Below are 25,095 nucleotides of genomic sequence, written 5' to 3'. Positions count from 1 at the left end.
CCTCATGAGAGCCAGTTTTATCATAACGCTTGATGGTTTTTGCATAACAGACACATCTCAATATCAACTGTTCAGATGAGACTGTGTGAATCAGGCCTTCACGACCAAAGTTCTTAGCATTTTCTGGATTGACTGACGTGGACTGTCGTTTCTCTTTGCTTGTTTGAGCTGTTCTTGCCATAATATGGACTTGGTCTTTTACCAAATATGGCTATATTCTGTATAATACTCATACCATGTGACAACACAACTGATTGGCTCAAACACATTAAGAAGGAAAGAAATGCCACAGATTAACTTTTAACAAGGCACACCTGTTAATTGAAATGCATTCCAAGTGACTACCTCATGAAGCTGGTTGAGAGAATGCGGAGTGTGCGCAAAGCTGTCATCAAGGCAAAGGGTGGCTACTTTGAAGAATCTCAAATATAAAATATATTTTGATCTGTTTAACACTTTAATAATTACTACATTATTCCATATGTGTTATTTCATAGTATTGATGTTGTCACTATTATTCTACAATGTAGAAAATAGTAAAAATAAAGAAAAACCCTGGAATGAGTAGGTGTGTCCAAACGTTTGACTGGTACTGTATATAAAGTATTGTTGAAACAATTGATTTTCAGGACAAACTCTTAAAATGTATGATCAAGGAAAGCATAACCTGTATGCAAATATTCTAAGTTATTATATGTAATGAAAAAAATATGAACACAACATTTTCACAGATTTTACTGAGTTACAGTTCATATATAGAAATCAGTCATTTTAAATAAATTCATTAGGCCCTGATCTATGGATTTTACATGACTGGGAATACAGATGGTCAGACACCTTAGAAAAAAAGTTAGGTTGTGGATCAGAAAACCAGTCTGTATCAGGTGTGACCACTATTTGCATCATGCAGAGTAGAGTTGATCAGTCTATTGTTTGTGGCCTATGAAATGTTGTCGCACTCTGCTTCAATGGCTGTGCGAAGTTTCTGGATATTGGCGGGAACTGGAACACGTTGATCCAGAGCATCCCAAACATGGTAAATTGGTGACACGTCTGGTGAGTATACAGGCCATGGAAGAACTGGGACATTTTCAACTTCCAGGAAATGTGTACAGATCCTTGCGACATGGGGCCGTGCATTATCATGCTAAAACATGAGGTGATGGCGGTGGATGAATGGCACGACATTGGGCCTCAGGATCTCGTCACGGTATCTCTGTATATTCCAATTTCCATCGATACAATGCAATTGTGTTCGTTGTCCGTAGTTTATGCCTGCCCATACCATAACCCCACCGCCACCATGGGGCACTCTGTTCACAACGTTGACATCAGCAAACCGCTTGCCCACACAATGCCATACACGTGGTCGGCGGTCGTAAAGCCGGTTGGACGTTTTGCCAAATTCTTTAAAACATAATTGGAGGCAGCTTATGGTAGAGAAATTAACATTAAATTATCTGGCAACAGCTCTGGTGGACATTCCTGCAGTCAGCATGCTCATTGCACGCTCAAACCTTGAGACATCTGTGGCATTGTGTTTCTTTGATTTGCGCTGAATTCAATTCTACTTGCTGTCACTCAAACTCAAGTTCAAATTTTACATCCTGTGGGGTGTGGCCAATACAAATTTAGTTTCAACTCGTGTGTTGAAGTGGCCAACAAGAAGCCTACCAGCACTACAAAGGGTGTATGATCCATATTTTGTGTGTGTGTGTGTGTAATCTCGGAAACCCAGAAATAGAATCTTGCGGAATTGCGTCAGATATTCAATTAAGTTCTGGGCGAGAGGTGTTAGAAAATATTCTAGAACGAGGAGCGGAGGCAGGGCAGTAGCTCCACCCCTTCTCTCTGAAAGCTTTGGGCAAGTCAATGGGCCAAATGTCCCCTCCCCTTCCAAAATTCAAAAGATGTGAGCACCTGCAAAATGGTGATTTGTCCAATATGATCAGTGACGAAAAATCTGGGCACTGGAATAAAGCTGCTTGTTAGTCAGTTTGTTGAAAGACGATACCATTTATGTTATGTGTGCCTGTCCACGAGAAATGAGTTTGTGTGTAAAACTATTGAACACCACACAAAATACCACTACCAACAATAATGTTTTTCGAGAATATATATATATATATTTTTACATACATACATACATTTGAACACTCTCACATACATACATGTAAGCGCACGCACACACACTGTACATACACACACACTGTACATACACACACACTGTACATACACACACACTGTACATACACACACAAACAAACACTGATACATATCACTTTATTTCCTTTTTTGTTTTTATAAAAATCATTATTATATATTATTACTTTGTATACGGTTTACTATTATCGTTAGATTCCTTTCAAAAGCATGCACTTCCTTTTGGTTGTCTCGTGATTCTCTGTATTGCACTGAACTTTATCGCAGTGTCCTTTGTCTTTCTTTCTACTCTTGAACTCCATTCTTTCAACTTCCTTTCCTCAGTTCAATATCACGGCAAAACAAATCCTTACGTTTCAGCAAACCCACAGATTTGAGCAGTCAATGAACTGTCTTTAAAGTCGCCTGTGGCTCTTTCATCATTGTCATTTCCAGCACTTGGTCTTTGTTTTTCTCTCAGTCTCAGAGTGGGTAAATAGCTGGAAGGGGTGTGGAATAGCTTGCTTGGTTGATTATTGATAAGTGTATCATGTTTGTCAATCTCTCTTTCTGACTGTCCCTCTCAATTGATTGCCACGGCAACAATAGACCCCTCCGCCACCTCTTCATCCTTCTCCTCCAACGATTGGACTATGCAGGGCGTGACCACAAAGGGTATGCGCTCTCCCATTGATTCTGGGCGTGCTAGTTGTGGACTGGTGCCTCCAATCGGGGTGGCGTCTTCTCTAAGCGGCGACGGGGTCAAAGTTGGCTCCAAGGTTAACGTAATCTCATCTTCCTGTGAAAACAGTAAATGGATGGTTTACTGACTATACTGTACTTACCAAACCGTGAGGATCAGTCAACAGTCCCTACCTGTGGGTACAGCATAACCCATTTATTAGCATTGCACGCCATCGTGTGGCTGGAGGACTGACTTTGACGTGAAACACTTGTAGTAGGCAGGACAAACATATTTTCTCGATTTCACTAATATCATCACAATCAATAAATCATAGCACTTTTTTTTGTGGCTCATTCAGTAGTTTTTACCTGATAAAGTAAAATCATGTTGAGAAATAATGTTAAAAGTATCATTTATATGGCTAAAACATACAGTGTCAAAACACCGGTTTTAGATCAATATGCTTAAATAAGATGTGATATTTTGAAGACCAATACATACATAAGTTACTCCTTACACATTTCACACTTGTGTTCAGATTACTTCAATTAGTACCTCAAACTGCACACGCACCAATATTTACCAAGCGGTCACTCAAGACTGGAATTGATTAGCTTGTTCTACTGTATCAATAACACGCACAAATTAATCACTCACATTGATATTGTATTTCAATCAATGGAACTGGGACAATAACCACAGCGACATGTACTATTTTCGCTCTTCTAACAGATAAACCTCAATGAAATTGGGTACACTACATATATCTGTTGATAGATGACAACCTGTCGTAGCCCATTATCAATTTATATCTCTGTGAGAAAATTATTTCGGTAGATGGCCAAGCAATACAAAAACTGGCTGATTTTAAGGGTTTACTGGTAACCTACAAAGCATTACATAGGCTTGCTCCTACCCATCTTTCCGATTTGGTCCTGCCGTACATACCTACGGTCACAAGACGCAGGCCTCCTTATTTTCCCTAGAATTTCTAAGCAAACAGCTGGAGGCAGGGCTTTCTCCTATAGAGCTCCATTTTTATGGAATGGTCTGCCTATCCATGTGAGAGACGCACACCTGGTCTCGACCTTTAAGTCTTTATTGAAGACTCATCTCTTCAGTAGGTCATATGATTGAGTGTAGTCTGGCCCAGGAGTGTGAAGGTGAACGGAAAGGCACTGGAGCAACGAACCACCCTTGCTGTCTCTGCCTGGCCGGTTCCCTTCTCTCCACTGGGATTCTCTGCCTCAAACCCTATTACAGGGGCTGAGTCACTGGCTTACTGGTGCTCTTCCTGCCGTCCCTAGGAGGGGTGTGTCACTTGAGTGGGTTGAGTCACTGATGTGATCTTCCTGTCCGGGTTGGCACCCCTCCTTGGGTTGTGCCTTGGGGGAGATCTTCGTGGGCTATACTCGGCCTTGTCTAAGGATGGTAAATTGGTGGTTGGAGATATCCCTCTAGTGGTGTGGGGACTGTGCTTTGGCAAAGTGGTTGGGGTTATATCCTGACTGTTTGGCCCTGTCCGGGGGTATCGTTGGACGGGGCCACAGTGTCTCCCGACCCCTCCTGTCTCAGCCTCCAGTTTTTATGCTGCAATCGTTTATGTGTTGGGGGGCTACGGTCAGTCTGTTATATCTGGAGTATTTCTCCTGTCTTATCCGGTGTCCTCTGTGAATTTTAAGTATTCTCTCTCTAATTATCTCTTTCTTTCTCTTTCTTTCTTTCCTACTCTCTCTCGGAGGTCCTGAGCCCTAGGACCATGCCTCAGGAGTACCTGGCCTGATGACTCCTTGCTGTCCCCAGTCCACCTGGTCGTGATGCTGCTCCAGTTTCAACTGTTCTGCCTGCGGCGATTGAACACTGACCTGTTCACCGGAAATGCTACCTGTCCCAGACCCGCTGTTTTCAACTCTCTGGAGTCAGCAGAAGCAGTAGAGATACTCTGAATGGCTATGAAAAGCCAACTGACATTTACTCTTGAGGTGCTGACCTGTTGCACCCTCTACAACCACTATGATTATTATTATTTCACCCTGCTGGTCATCTACGAACATTTGAACATCTTGGCCATGTTCTGTTATAATCTCCACCCGGCACAGCTAGAAGAGGACTAGCCACCCCTCATAGCCTGGTTCCTCTCTAGGTGTCTTCCTAGGTTCTGACCTTTCTATGGAGTTTTTCCTAGCCACCGTGCTTCTACACCTGTTTGGGGTTTTAGGCTGGGTTTCTGTACAGCACTTTGTGACATCAGCTGACGTAAGAAGGGCTTTATAAATACATTTGATTCAATCACATGGCTCACCTTAGTCTCCTCCTCTTCCCGTTGCTCTGAAATGCATTCGCTCTCCTCCTCTGGCTCCTCCCCCAAGGTCTCAACCACACCCCCAACCATGTCACCCATTGGCCCGCTCATCTGTCCGACAATCTCCACCTGCGCGGATCCCCATAGGTCAGCCAGGCGAGGGTGAGTGGGCAGGCCCAGACTGTGGATGGTGCTGTTGGGCGTGGCTTGGAGGGAGTGGTTTGCACTGTGTAGTCTGTGTTCCATTGTCTGTAGATAAGGCAATACAGTTCCTTAAAATGTTCTCATGACACAAAAAAATGGCATTATCAAGAAACATCCCCATGAGTCGATAGCTCATGGCTAGTGGGAGGAAATGAGTCATCTGTTGCTCTTGGCAACAAGTATTTCTGTATTTAATTAGTAGGTCTCATGTGTTGTTATTTACACTAAAGCGTTGGTAGCATTACATTAACAGTAAGAAGGATAAAATAAATTGGATACATTTTCTGCTAATAACACTAGCAAACTGCTAGTATACTGCTGTCTTACAATGGTTGTCAGTTAGTGTTTCAATAAAACATGGAAGTGTCTAAGTCCACCTGGTGACAGTACTCTATGAGGCAGTCCAGTCTGTCTCACCTGTTGCTGTTGGTAGAGCATTAGCTGCTGGTGCTGGTACAGCTGGATCTGCTGCAGCTGCTGGAGCTGCAGCTGGCTCTGCTGCTGCAGGGTGAGCTGTTGGGACGGCTGCTGGATGTAGCCACCCACGCTGTCCAGCTCGCCGTAGCCCTCACCGGGCGTCCCTCCGCCCCCACCCGCCATGATGTAGGCGGCCGGCGAGGCCACGCCCGATGGATCGTTGCTGATTGGCTCCCAGGCGTCGGAGGAGGAGAGGCAATAGAGGCCCTGGGCGACGTAGGTGTTGGGCCACACGTCGGCCGAGGAGTGATGCGTCGCCTGATCTGTTGTGTTAGGGAGGGATGAAGGGAGAAGTACATGTTTTATTAGACACAAGTAATAAACTGTAATCTCAGAGCACAAAGCAAAGATTTTTGATGTGTCACAGAAGGCAGTGGATATAGGTAAATGTGGCCTTCAGTTTCCATAACAGTGATTTACATTAGTTGGGTTCAAAGGGCCTTGAAGCAGCAGTATCACCAGATATCAGAAGATATTTACAGCAGCGTCACCATTTTGACAATAAATACACTGGAAACGTATATAAAGCTCAACATATCTAAGGAGAAAATGAAAGCTCACTTGACGATGGGCAAACCATGCCTTAGTTATTATAATGCCTATAATAATCTGATTTTAATTGGTCTCTGGGTTGATAATAGCAGAGAATAGGCCCATATGGTGCTGTTAATGAGAGTCAGGCTAAGTCCTTGTGTTAACCTACAAGCTCCCCCAGGGTTTTCTGCTACAACACAACACTACCCAACCAAACACCCCAGGGCCACAGCTACCATTTTGAGTTTCTCCACAACATTTCTTCATAAAGCCCTGATGCACCTCTAGCCGACCTGTCAAATGGAGTGGAAATGACATCAATCAAACCGGAGTAAACAACGTCAATCACAGTGGCTGGAAGCCTTCTACAGTAAAATATGGAGCAGCACAGTCCAATACAGAGTGGACGTGGAGCTCACAAGTCAATTATGATCTCTCTTCAGAACGACATATTAACTCAATGATGTGTTTTTGCATTTGGCACTAATATTGTTGTGGAAAAGTAAATGCTTCATTTAGTATAAATAAGCATTTTGTATTCATTGGTTGAATCTGGAATTCATTCATTAAAGCTGAAACTGCCACGTCCGTTTGCGATATCACAACAACAAAGAAGCTCATTTAAACAACGAAGACTGTTTCTTCCCCTTGGACATCAATTGCACGCAAGATAGAACAGCACAGTATGTACTACGATTTCTTTTGACCACGGCGCTGGATGCTCATTTCCTCCCCCCCAAAAAACAATAACAAATGCTCCTGGGGCGACCAGTGGCGCTGTTGCGTCTATCGCGAATCTCAGCTTTAAATGCTATATGCGATCAAATGTTATTTGTACATCCTTCTCAATTTCACAATATAGCACTGTGGCATTGGATGAACAGATTCAAGGTTAGGGTTAACCCAAAACCCGCTAACCCTAACCCAAAAACAAAAGTTATATTAAAATGGCTGCCCTAATTCTAGTGTGTGGTGGCCATGTTTCTAGTCCTTTACCTCTGCTGGTGATGCTCTCCTGGTTGGTCTCACTGAGGTGTGCCCCACTGCCTTGGTTGGAGCCAGCACAAAGGCTGTCTTCCTCCATAGATCTCCAGCCCAGAAGAGTAGCCTCCGATAAGGCAAATTGTGCCATTAATCCTGGATGAAACAAGGGGAGAGACTTTGTAAACAACGTAAAATACATGGTTCCAAATCTCATTTATTTACAGTGCATTTGGAAAGTATTCAGATCCCTTGACTTTTTCAACATTTTGTTACATTACAGCCTTAATCCAAAATTGATTAAATATGTTTTCCCCTCAGCAATCTACACACAATAACCCATAATGACAAAGCCAGAACTGGTTTTTAGACATTTTAGAAAATGTATAAAACAGAAAAACCTGATTTATATAAGTATTCAGACCCTTTGCTCTGAGACTCGAAATTGATCTCAGGTGTGTCCTGTTTCCATTGATCATCCTCAAGATGTTTCTACAACTTGATTGGAGTCCACCTGTGGTAAATTCAATTGATTGGACATGATTTGGAAAGGCACACACCTGTCTATATAAGGTCCCACAGTTGACAGTGCATGTCAAAGCAAAAACCAAGCCATGAGGTCGAAGGAATTGTCTGTAGATCTCCGAGACAGGATTGTTTCAAGGCACAGATCTGGGGAAGGGTACCAAAATATTTCTGCAGCATTGAAGGTCCCCAAGAACACAGTGGCCACCATCATTCTTAAATGAGCTGGCCACCCAGCCAAACTGAGAAATCGGGGGAGAAGGGTCTTGGTCAGGGAGGTGACCAACAACTTGATCTCTGGAGTTCCTCTGTGGAAATGGGAGAACCTTCCAGAAGGACAACCATCTCTGCAGCACTCCACTAATTAGGCCTTTATGGTAGAGCGGCCAGACCGCTTGGCATTTGCCAAAAGGTACTCAAAGGACTCTGGGACCATGAGAAACAAGATTCACTGGTCTGATGAATCCAAGATTTAACTTTTTGGATGCCAAGCGTCATGTCTGGTGGAAACCTGCCTCCATCCCTGCCACCCTTTTCAGGGACTGAGAGACTAGTCAGGATTGAGGGAAAGCAAATTGCAGGGAGATCCTTGATGAAAACCTGCTCCAGCGCGCTCAGGACCTCAGACTGGGGAAAAGGTTCTTCTTCCAACAGGACAACAACCCTAAGCACACAGTCAAGACAACTCAGGAGTGGCTTTGGGACACGTCTCTGAATGTCCTTGAGTGGCCCAGCCAGAGCCCAGACCTGAAAATAGCTGTGCAGCGACGCTCCCCATCCAACCTGACAGAGCTTGAGAGAATCTGCAGAGAATTATTTTTACCAGGTAAGTTGACTGAGAACACATTCTCATTTACAGCAACAACCTGGGGAATAGTTACAGGGGAGAGGAGGGGGGATGAATGAGCCAATTGTAAGCTGGGAATGATTAGGTGACCGTGATGGTATGAGGGCCAGATTGGGAATTTAGCCAGGACACCAGGGTTAACACCCCTACTCTTACGATAGGTGCCATGAGATTTTTAGTGACCACAGAGAATCAGGACACCCGTTTAAAGTCCCATCTGAAAGATGGCACCCTACACAGGGCAATGTCCCCAATCACTGCCCTGGGGTATTGGGATATTTTTTTAGACGAGAAGAAAGAGTGCCTCCTACTGGCCCTCCAACACCACTTACAGCAGTATCTGGTCTCTCATCTAGGAACTGACGAGGACCAACTCTGCTTAGCTTCAGAAACAAGCCAGCAGTGGGATGCAGGGTGGTATGCTACTGGCTAATAATGGCTAATAATGGGGAAAACTCATACCCAAGAAGACTCAAGACTGTAATCGCTGCCAAAGGTGCTTCAACAAAGTACTGGTAAAAGGTCTGAATGCATATGTAAATGTTATATTTCAGTTTTTTATTTGTAATAAATGTGCAAAAATATTTTTGCTTTGTCATTATGAGGTGTTGTGTGTAGATTGATGAGGACATTTTTTTTATTTAATCCATTTTAGAATAAGGCTGTAATGTAACAAAATGTAGAAAAAGTCAAGATCGCTGAATACTTTCCGAATGCACTGTACATATTGATTTGTTTAATTTTCACTGGTTCTTATGTTCACTCTTACCTGCGGTGAAGCGGGCTTCCTTTTCTCCTTCACTGAGTTCGCTGTACATTTCACTCTCCCTCCTCCTATCCTTTTCGCGTTGCGAGGTTGGGATTTTGGCGACCACAGTCCCTTCAGTCCCAGTGGATGGTGTGTTCCAGCTCTGCCATTCGATCATGTGCGCCACCTTGCCCGAGGCCATGGCAGTGGGCTTTGTCACTTTATCCTTCATGGAACGGGACACGCCTAAATAAAGAATAGAGGGGGGGGGGGGATATTGCTTCACAACACATTCAATTTCTGAATATGGCACCTCCCACGACGGATTTGGGCTCAGGAAGTGAAATGGGCTAGGAAGCGTGGAAAATGCTTAATGGGTTATGCATTCTTTCTGGAAGGCATAGAATTCAGTACAAAATGGCTTCTTCCCCTTTCATGGATGTCTCTCAGCAATTCTGGGTGGTTGGAGATTGAAGTTGATGTAGATGGGGCTTACTGCATTATTAAAAGCTGTCTGTTTATTCCTCATGGCTTGTTGACTTGATCGATCTCTCAGTCACCTGTCGTGAGCAATCAGGGTGAACTAGAGAACTCTATGAACCACATTAATATTCAGTCTTCACTTTTGAAATTCATCAAGAAGACGAGATGCATTACATTTGTTTGTAATTCGAATGTGGAAAAAAGTGACCTTCGCTGTAAACATCATTCTGAAAAAGCACCACTGCAAATCCTTAATTAAAGTGCAAATATCTGACGATAACGAGGGATGTACTATTCCGTCGGTGTTTGGGGGAACAATACAAATCAAATTAAATCAACTGAGTGTGAACTGAATACATGGGGCAAAAACAGATATGAAGCTTTGTTGGTTTGACAAATGTTGTTCTCATAAAAATGCTAATTTCTTTCATGAAATAATATCCATTGTCGATTTATATTCAGTGTTATGCAAAGTTATTTTGGGAGTAAGGAAAGTAGTGCTTTTGAGGTCTTTATCATTCCAAGGTCGATATAGTCTGACTGTTAAATACACACGATATCAAATCAAATGTACTTCAACCGCAACAGACACGACCACAACACTAACAATACACTAAAAGCACAGACAAGCACAGAGCCATAAAACTGCGTTGCCAACACAATAAAAACACACCACCACCACACTACATTTCCCAACACGCCTGTGGAGAATTTTATTTCGATAAAAATAAAAAATAAAATATTAAAAATCCCGATTGGATTCCATCAATTGCCCATAAGCGGTAAATTGACGTGTGCATTAGATATCAATGGGGAGGAAGGGAGTGAAACAGGAAGGGCACCCATGTTGGCTCCATCTCCCCCTCCTGTCTGGAGCCAACATGGCTTTGGTTTACCATCTACCAGGACAGACACACACCTGACACACCTGTCAGTGAGGACTTAGCCAGGGCACCGATCCCGTAGGCGCTGGAGTTCCTCTTCAGACGAGGCAGGATGGAGGAAGTGTCCTCCATCGAGAGCTGTAGAAAGGGATGAGGCGAGGAAAGAAAGAAAGAATTGTGGAGGAGAAAGGGGAGAGGAATGGCCGATCGTTGAGAGGGGGGCAAAACAATATTATTGGCTGAGGATTAGATATGCAATACAATTTAATTGAGAAAATAGGGGGAAATTCTACTTAACAATCAAATACAACTACCATCATATTAAGCAAAATTTACATTACATTATCCAACACATCCCAAATCATATCGGCACTTTGGTCAAACCAGCAATAGTCAGCACAGTGGTGTAGTAGTTCAATGTGCAGACACTGTACTGTACCCGTAGGGCCTGTGATTCATATGCTTGATAAATAAAGGAGCATCACGCTAGCAGCTAGCGTTATTAGCTACCGTAGATTATGGTAAGGTTATTACAGCTTCGTATCCCCCAGCCGGAGACACTATGTAACACAGGCAGCAACAGTAGATTAGCAGCAACGCTCTACAGACAGAGCGAGCCAAACCACGCGGCGGGACGGAGGAGGAAGAGGGCGAGATTAGCAAAGGATTTACATGGATTCCCTTGCAGGAAAAGTCAGCGCGCCCATGCTGAGAGAGAGAGGGAGGTGGAGGAAGAAAGCCGGGAGAGATATACAGTAGGTATGTGTGTAGAGGAGGCGGGAAAGGGAACCCAACAGAGAGGAGAATTAAAAGAAGAACAGCTACAACGACAATGACAGAAACAACAAAAATAAGGTGTGCAAAGGATTCGCAGGACGAAACCAGTGGTAGTAAAGTACTAAAGATTTGGGTGGAGGGAGGAAGAGAAAGAATGTGAGTGATGGAACATCAAAAGAGGAAGAGAGATTTGGACGAAGCGGGCGAGGGGGATTTAAATATTGATACATTTTGGATAGATTAGATATGAGAATTCACTGTCTGTGAAGGAATAGATTCTCTCATATCAGCTTGACCATCTGCTTTGGAAATCGGAAAACAAAACAAAAAATGGTTGTATTGCCATTGAAGTCAGTGTTGGTGTTTGTCGTGCTTCCCTCCCAATAATAGGATAGAACTAATTATTCACAATTGAATGATATCTTATATTATCATAACACATACTGTACTTAGAAATAGGACGAAACTGTGCCCCTTGTGAGGAAAACCCATACATAAAATGGTGCCCCGTGTGAGGTCATTCTACTATACTCCAAGTCGATATTCACGTCATAAGTAATTCCCCTCAACCACACCCACAAATTAGGAACAACAAACGTTATTTTCCATTGACCCCCATTGTAAAAAAAGCCAACTTCATCATACATTTGTAGTTATACAGAAATAACAAAACATGCCAAAAGCTAGTGTGTTGTTCAGTGTAAATGTAACCAGGTCAAACATCCCGACATGCTGTTCAGAATGCTACGTAGGGAAATAGAGCCTGCGAGAACAGCCCTGTGGCTGCAGGCTATACGGTATGGGAGGGTGGGAAATTGTGGGGACCCAGAGTCCAAGTATTCTAGGTGTGTGGAAAACATTTCATCCCAGGTAAGACGTTTAACTTGTTTAGTATAGTCTGTATGTTTGTGTTGTTGGTCTTGGTTAGCTTAATGTTCTGGTCGGTAGCTAGCTGGAACTCACGCGGCTGCTAGCACCACCATAAAAAGAGGCATGAGGGAAGCCCTACAATATGATGTTTTTCTAAGTAGTGAGAACTCTCAGGAGCAGGCAATGTCGAAAAGTACTTTTCTTAAAATGTAGATTTATAATTGGCTAAAACAAGAATACTGCAAGAAAATTGCGTTTGAAAAAGGTCAAGTGTTTTCTGTGAGCCAATAGGATCAACAAGGTAAAAATGGGTTGTTTTCCCCCAAGGCGGCCCGGGTCGCGACATTCTATCTAATACCGACTGAGAGCATACACTAGTCATAGAATTGTGGAATCTGACTCATCATCAGGCCTATCATACTCCAATGTTATGATAACAAGGAAAGGCTTGAGGTCAAATCTGACCTAGTTGCCAGGGCCAACAGCAACTTCTGCAGGCAGTTAAGTGGCCCTATTGGAGTATGCCCATTGGCCATTGTATTTTGTCATAAAGAATTAGGCTGGCCTTAGAGAGGTGTTGGAAGTTGGTTGGATATAATGAGTATTGCTCAGTCCAACCTAGTTGAACAGACTAGATTTGAGATTCACAGATACATTTTAGATTCCATTCCCACATACTCAGGGGCCTGGTGTAAATTATTGCTAGGAATATGTATTATGGAGACTGGTCTTGAGAAAGGTCTGAAAATGTCCAAATTAAACATTCTCGACTGTATTGCCATTTCTTGTTGTTTCTATATGAGTATGTATTGCAACTGCAAGTGAATCTTTTTTCACCTTGTAATACCTTCTTATAAAACACCTCATGAGTTGTCAGAGTGATTTAGCAATCCCCGTGAAGTCCAAGCTAGCCGCCCAGAGGATTTCTGCTTTAGCTGGGATGGTGATAAACGAATGCCACAAAATGCTGAATTATTCACTGAAAAAAGTGACCGGGGTCAGTGCTTGCTCTTTATTTATGAGGGCTTGCGGTGTGGGGTGTCACCAGAAAGGATTTATCATGGTTCAAATGTGCATTTACAGAAAGGGAGAGCAGGGAGCAGCAGGGCGTCAGCGTCCTTGGAACTTCTTCTTCCTAGCAACAGGCCCAGTGATTTCTGGGAACAGGTTTCCCCCGGTGAAGCACTTTTGTGTCAATCGGCCAATCAGACATCAGTGGCCGTGTTGTTGCCATCAAACTCTGGCCAGCCCAGAGGAGCGCATACTGTCTTTCTAACCTTGTGTGTTACGAGGCTGCTGGCTGCATCCACCTTCAGCTCAGCTGCCACTGCTGTGTTGACATCATACTGTGGCATCTTGGAATCACAGACTCATTCATCCGAATGTGGACGGATTTCATCCACCATATCCAGAAATATATGGGGTAACTTTTCATTTATTTATCACAACGTCTAAATTGAACTGTGTTTTGTTACTTGTCGGATGGGGGATGGGGGGGGGTCCCATAAAATATCAAATACCATATTAATGGTGTAGAATATGCTTTCTTTGTATTTAAAACATCTGAGGTGGTCTTGTTGGTTGTCGTTGTGGAGTGTGTTTTTTCTGTTTAAATAGACCCCACTGTGTATTGCAATTCAGCCTTGTAGCCTCTTTCAAGAGACAAAAACAGCAACAGTGGTAAAGGAGTGAGATGGATCGTATGCTATGTCCCTGGAGTGGGAGATTATATATAGCACCGTAATGGTTTTGGCTCTCGAGACCAGCTCCGGTGACCTCTGTGAGAAATTCAATACAAACCATCTCTGAGCAACATTATGTCATGGCACTCTCAGTATAGGAAGCAGCGTGAACGAGTCAAGCTCAGTTTCACTACTAGATATGAGAAACCATGAAATGACCCTTTTCCTCGATGGCCATCTTGGCTCAAGGATCCATTTGACATAAATATGAAATACACTCGAGAGTAGAGCTGGAGTGGTATAAAATCCAGACAAATGATATTTCACATCGGGGGGATAAAATGTACTGTATGTATCGAAATGTCCTTCATACCTGCTCCCCATCTTTCCGTACGGGAACAGCGTCCGCTGCTAGAAAAAACAAGATAGAGAAAGCAGATAGAAGATGAAGCCAGCCTTATGCAACCTTTACGGAGTAGAGCTGACAGCACTCTCCAACATTTATGCTAACATTCACACCAAGCACTAAAATGTGATTATTATTTGCACCGACTGTTAGCACATTAGGAAAAACTAGTATGTGTCATCATGGGCCAAGATCTTTAGATTCCTATACTTGATTATGTTTAAAATGGCCTCGAATGACAGATCAGTATGTCCTATTTCAACTGCGTGATCATTAGGATGCATTGGACAGTAGGCCTAGTAAATCATGCATTCAAATACATATTAAATGCTAATCTGTTATGTTTTCATTATTATTCAACTGTTAGTAAGGCATATTGTATTATTATACCCAAAATACAGAAAATATGGTAAAGTAATATTATATTGTCACATACTGTAAATTGACACTGCATTGCGTGCCCTCTTCTCCACACAGATATAAGCTGAAAAAAGTCATCAATTGAATTCAAAATCCTTAAAACACTTGTCTGTATTGTTTTATATCCTAACATCTCACTTGAACACGTATACAGTTAAAAGGGGAGTTGAACAGAGTTCTCAATTGAAACACATCTTCATGACTATCTAAGGGCCCCCCATCTAAGGGCCCCCTATCTAAGGGCCCCCCATCTAAGGGCCCCCCATCTAAGGGCCCCCCATCTAAATCTGAACACGTTTAACACTTGCACGTGTCCTTTAAACAGGCAAAATATATATATAGATAGAAATAGAAATAGATCCAACATAAAATAAAGTCAAATTGAGTTCTAAAATCTGATTTGAAACACTTTAACTACAGCTGAGTTGACACACAGGGGAAGCTGGAGGCCATTTTCCTCCATCAGACACTCACACACCAGAGACCTCTAAAGCTGATGGAACTCCAAGATAACTGAGGAGAAAGAGGGCGAGTAAGAGGTGGTAGCACTAAATGAAAAAAAGAGAAAGGAGGGCAGGGAGGGTTGGGAAATGTGGACAAGAAAACCAAGGGTATACCAAGATGGGGCAGAGAAAACAGGACAAAACTACGAGGAGGAGGAGGAGGAGGAGAAGGAGGAGGAAGGGGAGCGTTCCAGTAGGCCAATATTTTAATGGTATCAATTGGTGTCTATGGTGTGTTATCAAGCCTGCATCTTAACCAATGGAATGAGAAGGTGGTGAATATTTTTTGTTGTTGGTGTTAAAACAATCGTCACAATATTTCAGTGAATTGTGTCCACAGTTGATCACCACCTCATGTGTGAGGTCCACCCATCTGTAAAACATGCACAAAAAGAGCAGGCCCAAACACACTCATCTTTTCCCACACTTGTCACCCTGGCCTGTCAAGAGGTTTTCAATCTTCATAGGCATCACTGTCATCTAACAGCTAGTAATAAACTAGACAGGCAGACCTCTTGATCTCATAGAGAACTAAGCCTCCTCCACTTTGCTGTAGAATTTGCCTCGTGGTAGAGAATTTTCTTCTTTCCCTCGTTCATTGATGATTCAAAACATCTGAGTCAGATAATGAACCGTTTGAGAGGAGAGGTAAGGTCTCAACCGTCACAGCAGTCTTATGATACAACTGTACAATTACGAAGGTGGGGGGAAAGCTTTGTTCTGAGCAATTGTGTGAGCGGGTGAAGGGTAGGACTAGGTTCACACAGTGAGCGAAATAGCAGGGGCTCGCCACTCACGCTGAACTGAGCGAATTCCTTACGGGTGCATTAGCCTGCTGTGACCAACTGAGCGGAAGCCAGAAGCCGCGCGGGTCATCAAAGCAAACGGCAGGGGGAAGGGAGAATCGTCGGCCACTGCCGCAATCGCTCCTGACAGATCTCGTGGTTCGGAATGTTGGGCACCACCATCATCTGTCTTTTGCGATCACTTGGGGCCGAGTAGGGCGTCTTGGCTGTCGCACGGTGGGTGACGTGCGCCCTGACGCTGATTCCGGGTGAAGGCCAAAGTCTGACTCATTTCAGCTCCAGTACCAGTGCCGAATGGAGTTCTAGCAGGACATAGTACTGAAAAAATGTTATTCTGAGCGCATATGCAGCGAATGGCCACGGTAAGAGCAGGGCTTGAAACCAAAGTGACAACCTGGGGAAATGGCACCTCGAAATTTCTGCATCGATTTCCGTAGCCTATATGAGGGGACTTTATTTGTGATAAAAAACTGTTGGAGCTACCACAAATACTGTCAACCTAATATACAAAAGCATTGGACCCGAAATGCATACCCACTGGGCACAGACATCAATTCAATGCCTATTCCACATTGGTTCAACGCAATTTTATTGAAATGAAATGGGAACAACGTTTATTCAACCAGTGTGTTCCCAGTGGTTAACTACTGTGTAAAAAAAAAAAAAAAAGAGTTGGATAGCTGTTCCAAACTACTATTGGCAGAAAAATCACCAAAACAACATGCTACTAATTCAAATGATATGTCTCAGAGATTAAGTTACAACCAATGCTTCTCTCTGTCTTCTTTTCTCCATTCCTCCTTTACTCTCACCCTTCCAAATTCCTTCCTTCCTCCCATCCTATTTCCTCTCTCTGAGCCTCTCTCTCCCCTCTTCTCCTATGACCACTAGCAGTCTTCCACTCTAACGGTCAGTAGCAGCTCAACCATGACCACCCGTCAAGTAAACTCCATCGACTAGTCACCTTGGCCCCATGTCCGTCACCTTGCGAGTTGTCCGTCAACTCGCGTCATCAGCCGTACGGTGTATGTGACACATGCTCCACTCAATACCGAGCATCCGTCAGTCAGTCTGTCAGCACTTTTAATGAAATCAATATTGGGGGGGATTCCTGTGTAATGCAATATCTCAAAGACACTCAATAGAACGGAATAACAAACAAGATGAGTGGTGCAAAATAGGACACAACAAGCTACAGCAGGTCTCTGGCCAGGTCAAGGCTTCAACAGATTGTTTAGCAGTGTGTTTTCATATGGGAAATTGAAGAAGGCCTACAGTGCCTTGCAAAAGTATTCATCCCCCTTGGCGTTTTTCTATTTTGTTGCATTACAACCTGTAATTTCAATTGATTTTTATTTGGATTTCATGTAATGGACATACACAAAATAGTCCAAATTGGCGAAGTGAAATGAAAAAAAGATTTTTGTTCAAATAATTTGAAGAAAACAAAAATGGAAAAGTGGTGCGTGCATACCTATTCACCCCCTTTGCCATGAAGCCCCTAAATAAGATCTGGTGCAACCAATTACCTTCAGAAGTCACATAATTAGTTAAATAAAGTCCACCTGTGTGCAATCTCAATGTCACATGATCTCAGTATACAGTTGTGGCCAAAAGTTTGAGAATGGCACAAATATTAATTTTCACAAAGTCTGCTGCCTCAGTTTGTATGATGGCATTTTGCATATACTCCAGAATGTTATGAAGAGTAATCAGATGAATTGCTATTAATTGCAAAGTCCCTCTTTGCCATGCAAATTAACTGAATCAAAAAAAACATTTCCACTGCATTTCAGCCCTGCCACAAAAGGACCAGCTGACATCATGTCATTGATTCTGTCGTTAACACAGATGTGAGTGTTGACGAGGACAAGGCTGGAGATCACTCGGTCATGCTGATTGAGTTTGAAATAACAGACTGTAAGCTTCAAAAGGAGGGTGGTGCTTGGAATCATTGTCTTCCTCTGTCAACCATGGTTACCTGCATGGAAACACATGGCCGTCATCATTGCTTTGCACAAAAATGGATTCACAGGCAAGGATATTGCTGCCAGTATATTGCTGCCAAAATCAACCATTTACCGGATCATCAAGAACTTCAAGGAGAGGGGTTCAATTGTTGTGAAGAAGGCTTCAGGGCGCCCAAGAAAGTCCAGCAAGTACCAGGACCGTCTCTTAAAGTTGATTCAGCTGCGGGATCGGGGCACCACCAGTACAGAGCTTGCTCAGGAATAGCAGCAGGCAGGTGTGAGTGCATCTACACGCACAGTGAGGTAAAGAGTTTTGGAGGATGGCCTGGTGTCAAGAAGGGCAGCAAACAAGCCACTTCTATCTAGGAACAACATCAGGGACAGACTGATATTCTGCAAAAGGTAGAGGGATTGGACTGCTGAGGACTGGGGTAAAGTCATTTTCTCTGATGATTCCCCTTTCTGCTTGTTTGGGGCATCTGGGGAAAAAAGCTTGTCCGGAGAAGACAAGGTGAGCGCTACCATCAGTCCTGTGTCATGCCAACAGTAAAGCATCCTGAGACCATTCATGTGTGGGGTTGCTTCTCAGCCAAGGGAGTGGGCTCACTCACAATTTTGCCTAAGAACACAGCCATGAATAAAGAATGGTACAAACACATCCTCAGAGGGCAACTTCTCCCAAACATCCAGGAACAGTTTGGTGACGAGCAATTCCTTTTCCAGCATGATGGAGCACCTTGCCATAAGGCAAAAGTGATAACTAAGTGGCTCGGGGAACAAAACATCGATATTTTGGGTCCATGGCCAAGAAACTCCCCAGACCTTAATCCCATTGAGAACTTGTGGTCAATCCTCAAGAAGCGGGTGGACAAACAAAAACCCACAAATTCTGACAAACTCCAAGCATTGATTATGCAAGGATGGGTTGCCATCAGTCAGGATGTGGCCCAGAAGTTAATTGACAGCATGCCAGGGTGGATTGCAGAGGTCTTGAAAAAGAAGGGTCAACACTGCAAACATTGACTCTGCATCAACTTCATGTAATTGTCAATAAAAGCCTTTGACACTTATTAAATGCTTGTAATTATACTCCAGTATTCCATAACAAACATATGTAAAGACACTGAAGCAGCAAACAGAAATTAATATTTGTGTCATTCTGAAAACTTTTGGCCACGACTGTATATACACACACCTGTTCTGAAAGGACCCAGAGTCTGCAACACCATGAAACAAGGAGCACCACCATGCATGCGGCACCATGAAGACCAAGGAGCTCTCCAAACAGGTCAGGGACAAAGTTGTGGAGAAGTACAGATCAGGATTGGGTTATAAAAAAATATCAGAAACTTTGAACATCCCACGGAGCACCATTAAGTCCATTATTAAAACAATTGAAAGAATATGGCACCACAACAAACCTGCCAAGAGAGGGCCGCCCACCAGAACTCAAGGACCAGGCAAGGACGGCATTAATCAGAGAGGAGAATACTTATGCACGCTCAAGTTCTGTTTTTTTGTCTTATTTCTTGTTTGTTTCACAATAAAAAACATTTTGCATCTTCAAAGTGGTTGGCATGTTGTGTAAATCAAATGATACAACAACCCCCCCCCCCCCCCCCCCCCCGAAAAAATCTATTTTAGTTCCAGGTTGTAAGGCAACAAAATAGGAAAAATGCCAAGGGGGGTGAATACTTTCACAAGCCACTGTACTTTGCTAAATGTCTCACCACCCATGAAAGACAAGAAATTAAGTCAATGACAGATATTTGATTGATTGATGAAGGCCTATAACATCTGCAAAATACTCTTGAGTATAAAAACATTAAGAGCACCTGTTTGTCGAGCTGATATAAAGGATCGGGAGACAGGTGCAGAGGTGCAGTAATGCACCTAATAGGGGTTTTTATTTACCCAAATTACGGCGTGCCATGTAAAGGCACGGGGACGAAGACCAAATAAACACGTCTACAAAACACAGGGTTGAGACCCAAACAAAAGAGCGAAGAGTACCTCTAATAATAACACAAGCGCACAATAATTAACACATGGGACGAGACCCGTAATCATCTGCGCAATCCACAAGGGCACGAAAATCCAAAACACACAGCACGGGTACTCACACGCACCGACAGACATTGTAACAATAATCGACAAGACCATGGAAACCAAAGGGCACATACAAATACTAATCAGTGGGAACGAGGGACAGGTGTGCATTATGAACGTTCCGGAGGGATCCGTGACACTGTTCTTTCCATGACATAAACTGACCAGGTGAAAGCTATAATTCCTTATTGATGTCACTTGCTAAATCCACTTCATTTATTGTAGAGGAAAGGGAGGAGACAAGTTAATGAAGGATTTTTAAGCCTTGAGACATTTGAGACATGGGTTGTGTATGCGTCCCATTCAGAGGGTGAATGGGCAAGACAAAATATTTAAGTGCCTTTGAACGGGGTATGGTAGTAGGTACCAGGCGCACCGGTTTGAGTGTGTCAAGAACTGCAATGCTGCTGGGTTTTACATGCTCAACATCTTCCCGTGTGTATCAAGAATGGTCCACCACTCAAAGGACATCCAGCCAATTTAACACAACTGTGGGAAGCATTGGAGTGAACATTGGCCAGCATCCCTGTGGAATGCTTTCGATACCTTGTAGAGTCCATACCCGGTGAATTGAGTCTGATCTGAGGGCAGAATTGGATGCAACTCAATATCAGGAAGGTGTTCCTAATGTTTTGTACACTCAGTGTATGTGTACGCCGCCAATAAAATTTGACGTGCCCATTTGAAATCGAATAACCTCTTGCCATAATCCGCCTCATAAGGCCTGTGACGAACCACTCAGCTAAACTGCTGAGATTGACATTGCTATGCTAATCTTCCTTGATACATAACCACAGAACAAACAAAGACAATACTGAGTGAGCACGGTTATTAAAGAGCTCTGTTGTCTCCCAGAGTCTAGGAATAAACACAGCTGCCAACCAGTCATCGTGAACGACATCCGTTATGAACATAAGGGAATACACTGTAAGAACTAGGTTCGGCAGGCTACGCAATTCACCGGAATAACAGTAGGACACAGTAGAATCAGATCATGCTCTCTTGTTGACATGGCACGGTTCCTCTGAATGTTTTCCCAGAGGATCTCAACACGGTGTGGGGGTGCGCTGTTGACCCATATTTACTGTAAGTATCTCCCCTCCATTCCGCATCCACCGACCTCACTCCATACCCGATGCTATATATAGCAAGTTATGCTTATTATAACAATATCGCTCGGGGCAATGGGCTGTTGTTGTTTATCACAAGACATCAACCTCAGTTCATATGTGATATCAAACGGCCCATGGCATGTGATAAGACACACTAACATGGGCATGTCTATTTAGTAGACAAACCGTTTGTTTGTTTGTTTGTTTGGCAGTAAGTATTGGTAGGAGTAACATAGTGGTATTTTATACAAGTTACAGCATCTTTCTAAAACCCCATGTGTTAAATACTACGGACGCAAACCATGACGGAGAGAGAGATGAAGACAGAAATGAGAAACCCAGTCAGAGGGAAAACTCCCTTACAGCAAACAGGGAAAACCCTAGTGTCGTTTCCTGCTACAAATTCTACGTCCACTGACACCTTCCCTAGTTTGTTTTCACACACACATTTCGCACACTCATTTGTCTCTAAAACGCCAGGCTGGCTTTCATTTCCACGCTCAATACACATGCTACACATCCTCCACAGACTCAATGACAATCAAAGGTCATCTCCGACCGCGAGCCTCCATTTGTTTTCATAAAGGAACTGGCAAGTGTTTAAAAGAGGGCAATCCCCCCCCCTCTTATGTATCCCCCCAAATAACGACACACCACGCTTTAATTCATCTGTTATACTCTCTACAGTACAACACACTCGCGATAATATCTTATCCAATCGGAGAGAGATCGAGCTCAGTGAAATCAACTACTGCCTATGTCACAGCCGGACGGGACCGTAGGAGTTCCACAGACCATGTAATTCCATTCAGTCAACAGTATGCTCCATGAAACTTGTTTTAGCACTGAAACTCTCCATACACCTCAATGTAGCTACACCGGCTATATTAACAACTGGCACCGTTAACTTTCCTCAATTAACCTACATGTGCAGCACACCTGGGTTTGACCGGTCATGACTCATCCAATGCGGGTCATAGTCCAGCCAAGTGAGTGTGTGTGTGTGTGTGTGTGTGTCTCAATTTTATACAGTACCTCTTAACCTGAAATGCGCTGCCGCACACATGCTTCAATTTATTACCCGCTGGCATGACGCACTCCGACAGAGGAGAGGAGCATTCGCGATTTTCTCAGACACAGGGAATGGTTACCTTAGCTCTATGTCAAGGCAAGAGGGCAGCTAAACAAGAGGGAGTGCGCGCACACACACACACACAAACACACAGTCAAACTAATAGTCCTTCTTCCATAATGAAATTCAGAGGTCTGCTCTCTTTCTCTCTGCTTCACTCTTTCCTTTTTCTTTCTCTAAATTCACTATTTATACGTGCAACAATACACCATGCAGACACTGCTAGCAGGATCTCTCATCATTCTTTTCTCTCTCTCTCTCTCCCTCCCTCTCTCCCTCTTGCTCGCTTTCTCTCTCCTCTCTCTCGTTCTCTCCTTTCACCTGTCTCCCCTGAGATCATTGTAAACAGCCTCTAACGTCATCGTTCAGTCTCTCTGTCTCCTCAGAACCTTCTGCATCTCTCTCTCTCTCACACACACACACACACACACACACATACACACACACACCAATCGCCATCCGCACATGGTCGTACAGCCCATCAGGCATATAAATGTCAAACCGAGTCACCCCTTATTCCAGTCCACTACAAATCGTCTCACGTCCTGCCTTCAATTCCACTGTCATGCTGGTGCCTTTCCATCTCTCCCTAGTCCACACACACATTCAGCATTCACCATGATCAAACAAAAAAACTCTCCTGTATGTCTAGCCTCGGTCGGACGCTGCTGAACCAGGTTAACCCAACACGTCTCCATAGAAACGTACATACAGTTTCAGAGGAGAAATTGAGAGCCCTCCTTACCTCCCCCACTCCCACCCTCTTCCATTTATCTCGTCACTGGGGGAAAAGCAGAAGGGGGAAAAGATGGGGGTCTGCTTACTGATGGTCCGGGAGCCGATGCAGCCCATGGTGTCTCTCTCTCACAGAGGCCTTGGAAGCAGCAAGCGAGGAAGCGCCACCCTTTCACCAGGCATTCTCTCCACTCCTCTTCTCTCCTCCCGTCTCGCTCCGTATGTGTGTGTGCGTTTGTGCACGTCTCTCACTCGCTCTCTCTCTCTCTCTCTCTCTCTCTCTCTCTCTCCTCCTCTTGGTCTGCTTTTCTCTCGCGCGCTCCCTCTCTCTCTCATTACCTCCGTCAAGCACACTGGCACACACACGGAGACACACAACGTCCAGCGTTGCGATGCTGGAGCATCCCAGTTAGTCAGTCAGCAAGTCAATGTGTCTGAGAGCAGGGGAGGACGGAGGGAGGGAAAGATGACAAGCAAGTACTAGCTACTTCAATGCCATTAATATCCCAACTCTCTAAATGGTTTAAGCATCACAAATTTAGCAGAGATATTGACCTATTCTATGAAATGGAAATGTCCTCTGTATCTTCTGACGGTGTGAAGAATGAGTGTCCCGTACATATCTTTTCCCCCACCTCTCTTTCTCTCTCGCTCTAACAATGCAGTACAGCTGTTTTCCTCTCCTTCTGCCCCTCCCTCTTTCTGTCTCTCTCCATCTCACTCACACAATATGCATATAAACACAGAATGGGATTCAATTGTGAGGAGGCGAGGCAGGAGGACAATGGAAGAGTCCTTAAGCTCTCTGACTCTCTCCTACTCCCTCTGCTTCGGATTTTATGCTCAGACTCCAATCTCACACATTGAATACTGGCTTTTCCCCTAGGGAGCTCAATGCTTTGACAGCATTGGCTGTCCAAAAATGTCAAATGCGTTCAAACTGATTAAACATATGTTTAAAATACGCAAACATCTATTGGTTAACATAGAATAGAATAGCTCAAATAATAACTTATGGGTAAGTATTCATCTAACACCAAGAGAGAGAGAGGCAGATGGAGAGGAAGAGAGGGGGAGCTGAGGAGGATGGAGGACGGGCGCTGTGAGTCGTGTTAAAGCGCGACGGCCTTTAAAAAGCTACGAATCCCTTTGTGTCAAAATTGATTACAAAGTGTAAACAGGAAGTCAGTCTCCTCTAAAACAAAGTGAGGAAAATCCGTGCATCACAACAGGTAAAATGAAGGTTGGGTTTTGATTTGACAATGTACATTTGCATTTTTTTTTACTTGAGAAATACTGCACCAAAACACCTTAGATGTAAAATTGTGTAACTAAAACATCCTTGGAAAAATCATAAAACATTTATGACAGATTACTAGAGTTACTTTAGATTCATTCTGGGGATTTTGAGGAATTGAAATAGGCTTAATCAGTCAGGAAACACTCCTCCAATACTGAAATCTAGTTTTTGTAATGAGCAACAGAAAAGCACACTTGCCAATCGGCGTGTTCAGTGGCGCTTTAAGGAGTGGTGATACTGAGATGCACAAATTAGTATTTTAGGAGAGAGGGGGAGGGATGAGGAAAGGTGACAGAGGAGGAGAGGTGAAAGGGAGACAGAGGCAGGGATGGATGCTCGTGGGTTGCATACAGAAATAAACATACAGCCATGTTACTATTTATAGCTGTGTGTGTGTGTGTGTGTGTGTGTGTGTGTGTGTGTGTGTGTGTGTGTGTGTGTGTGTGTGTGTGTGTGTGTGT

The 25,095-nt window shown here is 43.6% G+C and overlaps 1 protein-coding gene across 6 annotated transcripts; it reads right to left on the bottom strand.

Moving 5' to 3' along the window:
- Nucleotides 1–2,103: 2,103 nt before the first annotated feature.
- On the bottom strand, nt 2,104–24,186 carry LOC110489288 (uncharacterized). Of its 6 annotated transcripts, none has more exons than XM_021561984.3 (9): nt 23,424–24,186; nt 14,984–15,031; nt 14,515–14,552; nt 10,848–10,950; nt 9,467–9,691; nt 7,341–7,481; nt 5,751–6,073; nt 5,130–5,378; nt 2,104–2,941 (listed from the first exon to the last, which is right to left on the bottom strand). In XM_021561984.3, exons 1-9 carry the CDS (start codon nt 23,449–23,451, stop codon nt 2,726–2,728), a joined length of 1,371 nt encoding a protein of 456 aa, XP_021417659.3. In that variant the 5' UTR covers nt 23,452–24,186; the 3' UTR covers nt 2,104–2,725. The 6 variants fall into 6 exon arrangements, with proteins under 6 accessions (XP_021417659.3, XP_021417661.3, XP_021417662.3 ...); XM_021561986.3 differs by having other exon boundaries at nt 10,857–10,950; nt 23,424–23,574; XM_021561987.3 differs by lacking the exon at nt 14,984–15,031 and having other exon boundaries at nt 23,424–23,574.
- Nucleotides 24,187–25,095: the final 909 nt, after the last annotated feature.

Source organism: Oncorhynchus mykiss, chromosome 30 (assembly GCF_057628025.1).
Source record: "Oncorhynchus mykiss isolate SJ-2025 chromosome 30, ASM5762802v1, whole genome shotgun sequence".
NCBI classification, from domain to species: domain Eukaryota; kingdom Metazoa; phylum Chordata; class Actinopteri; order Salmoniformes; family Salmonidae; genus Oncorhynchus; species Oncorhynchus mykiss.
The sequence above is the reverse complement of the archived record's forward strand: the minus strand, read 5'-3'. Positions and strand labels throughout refer to the sequence as shown.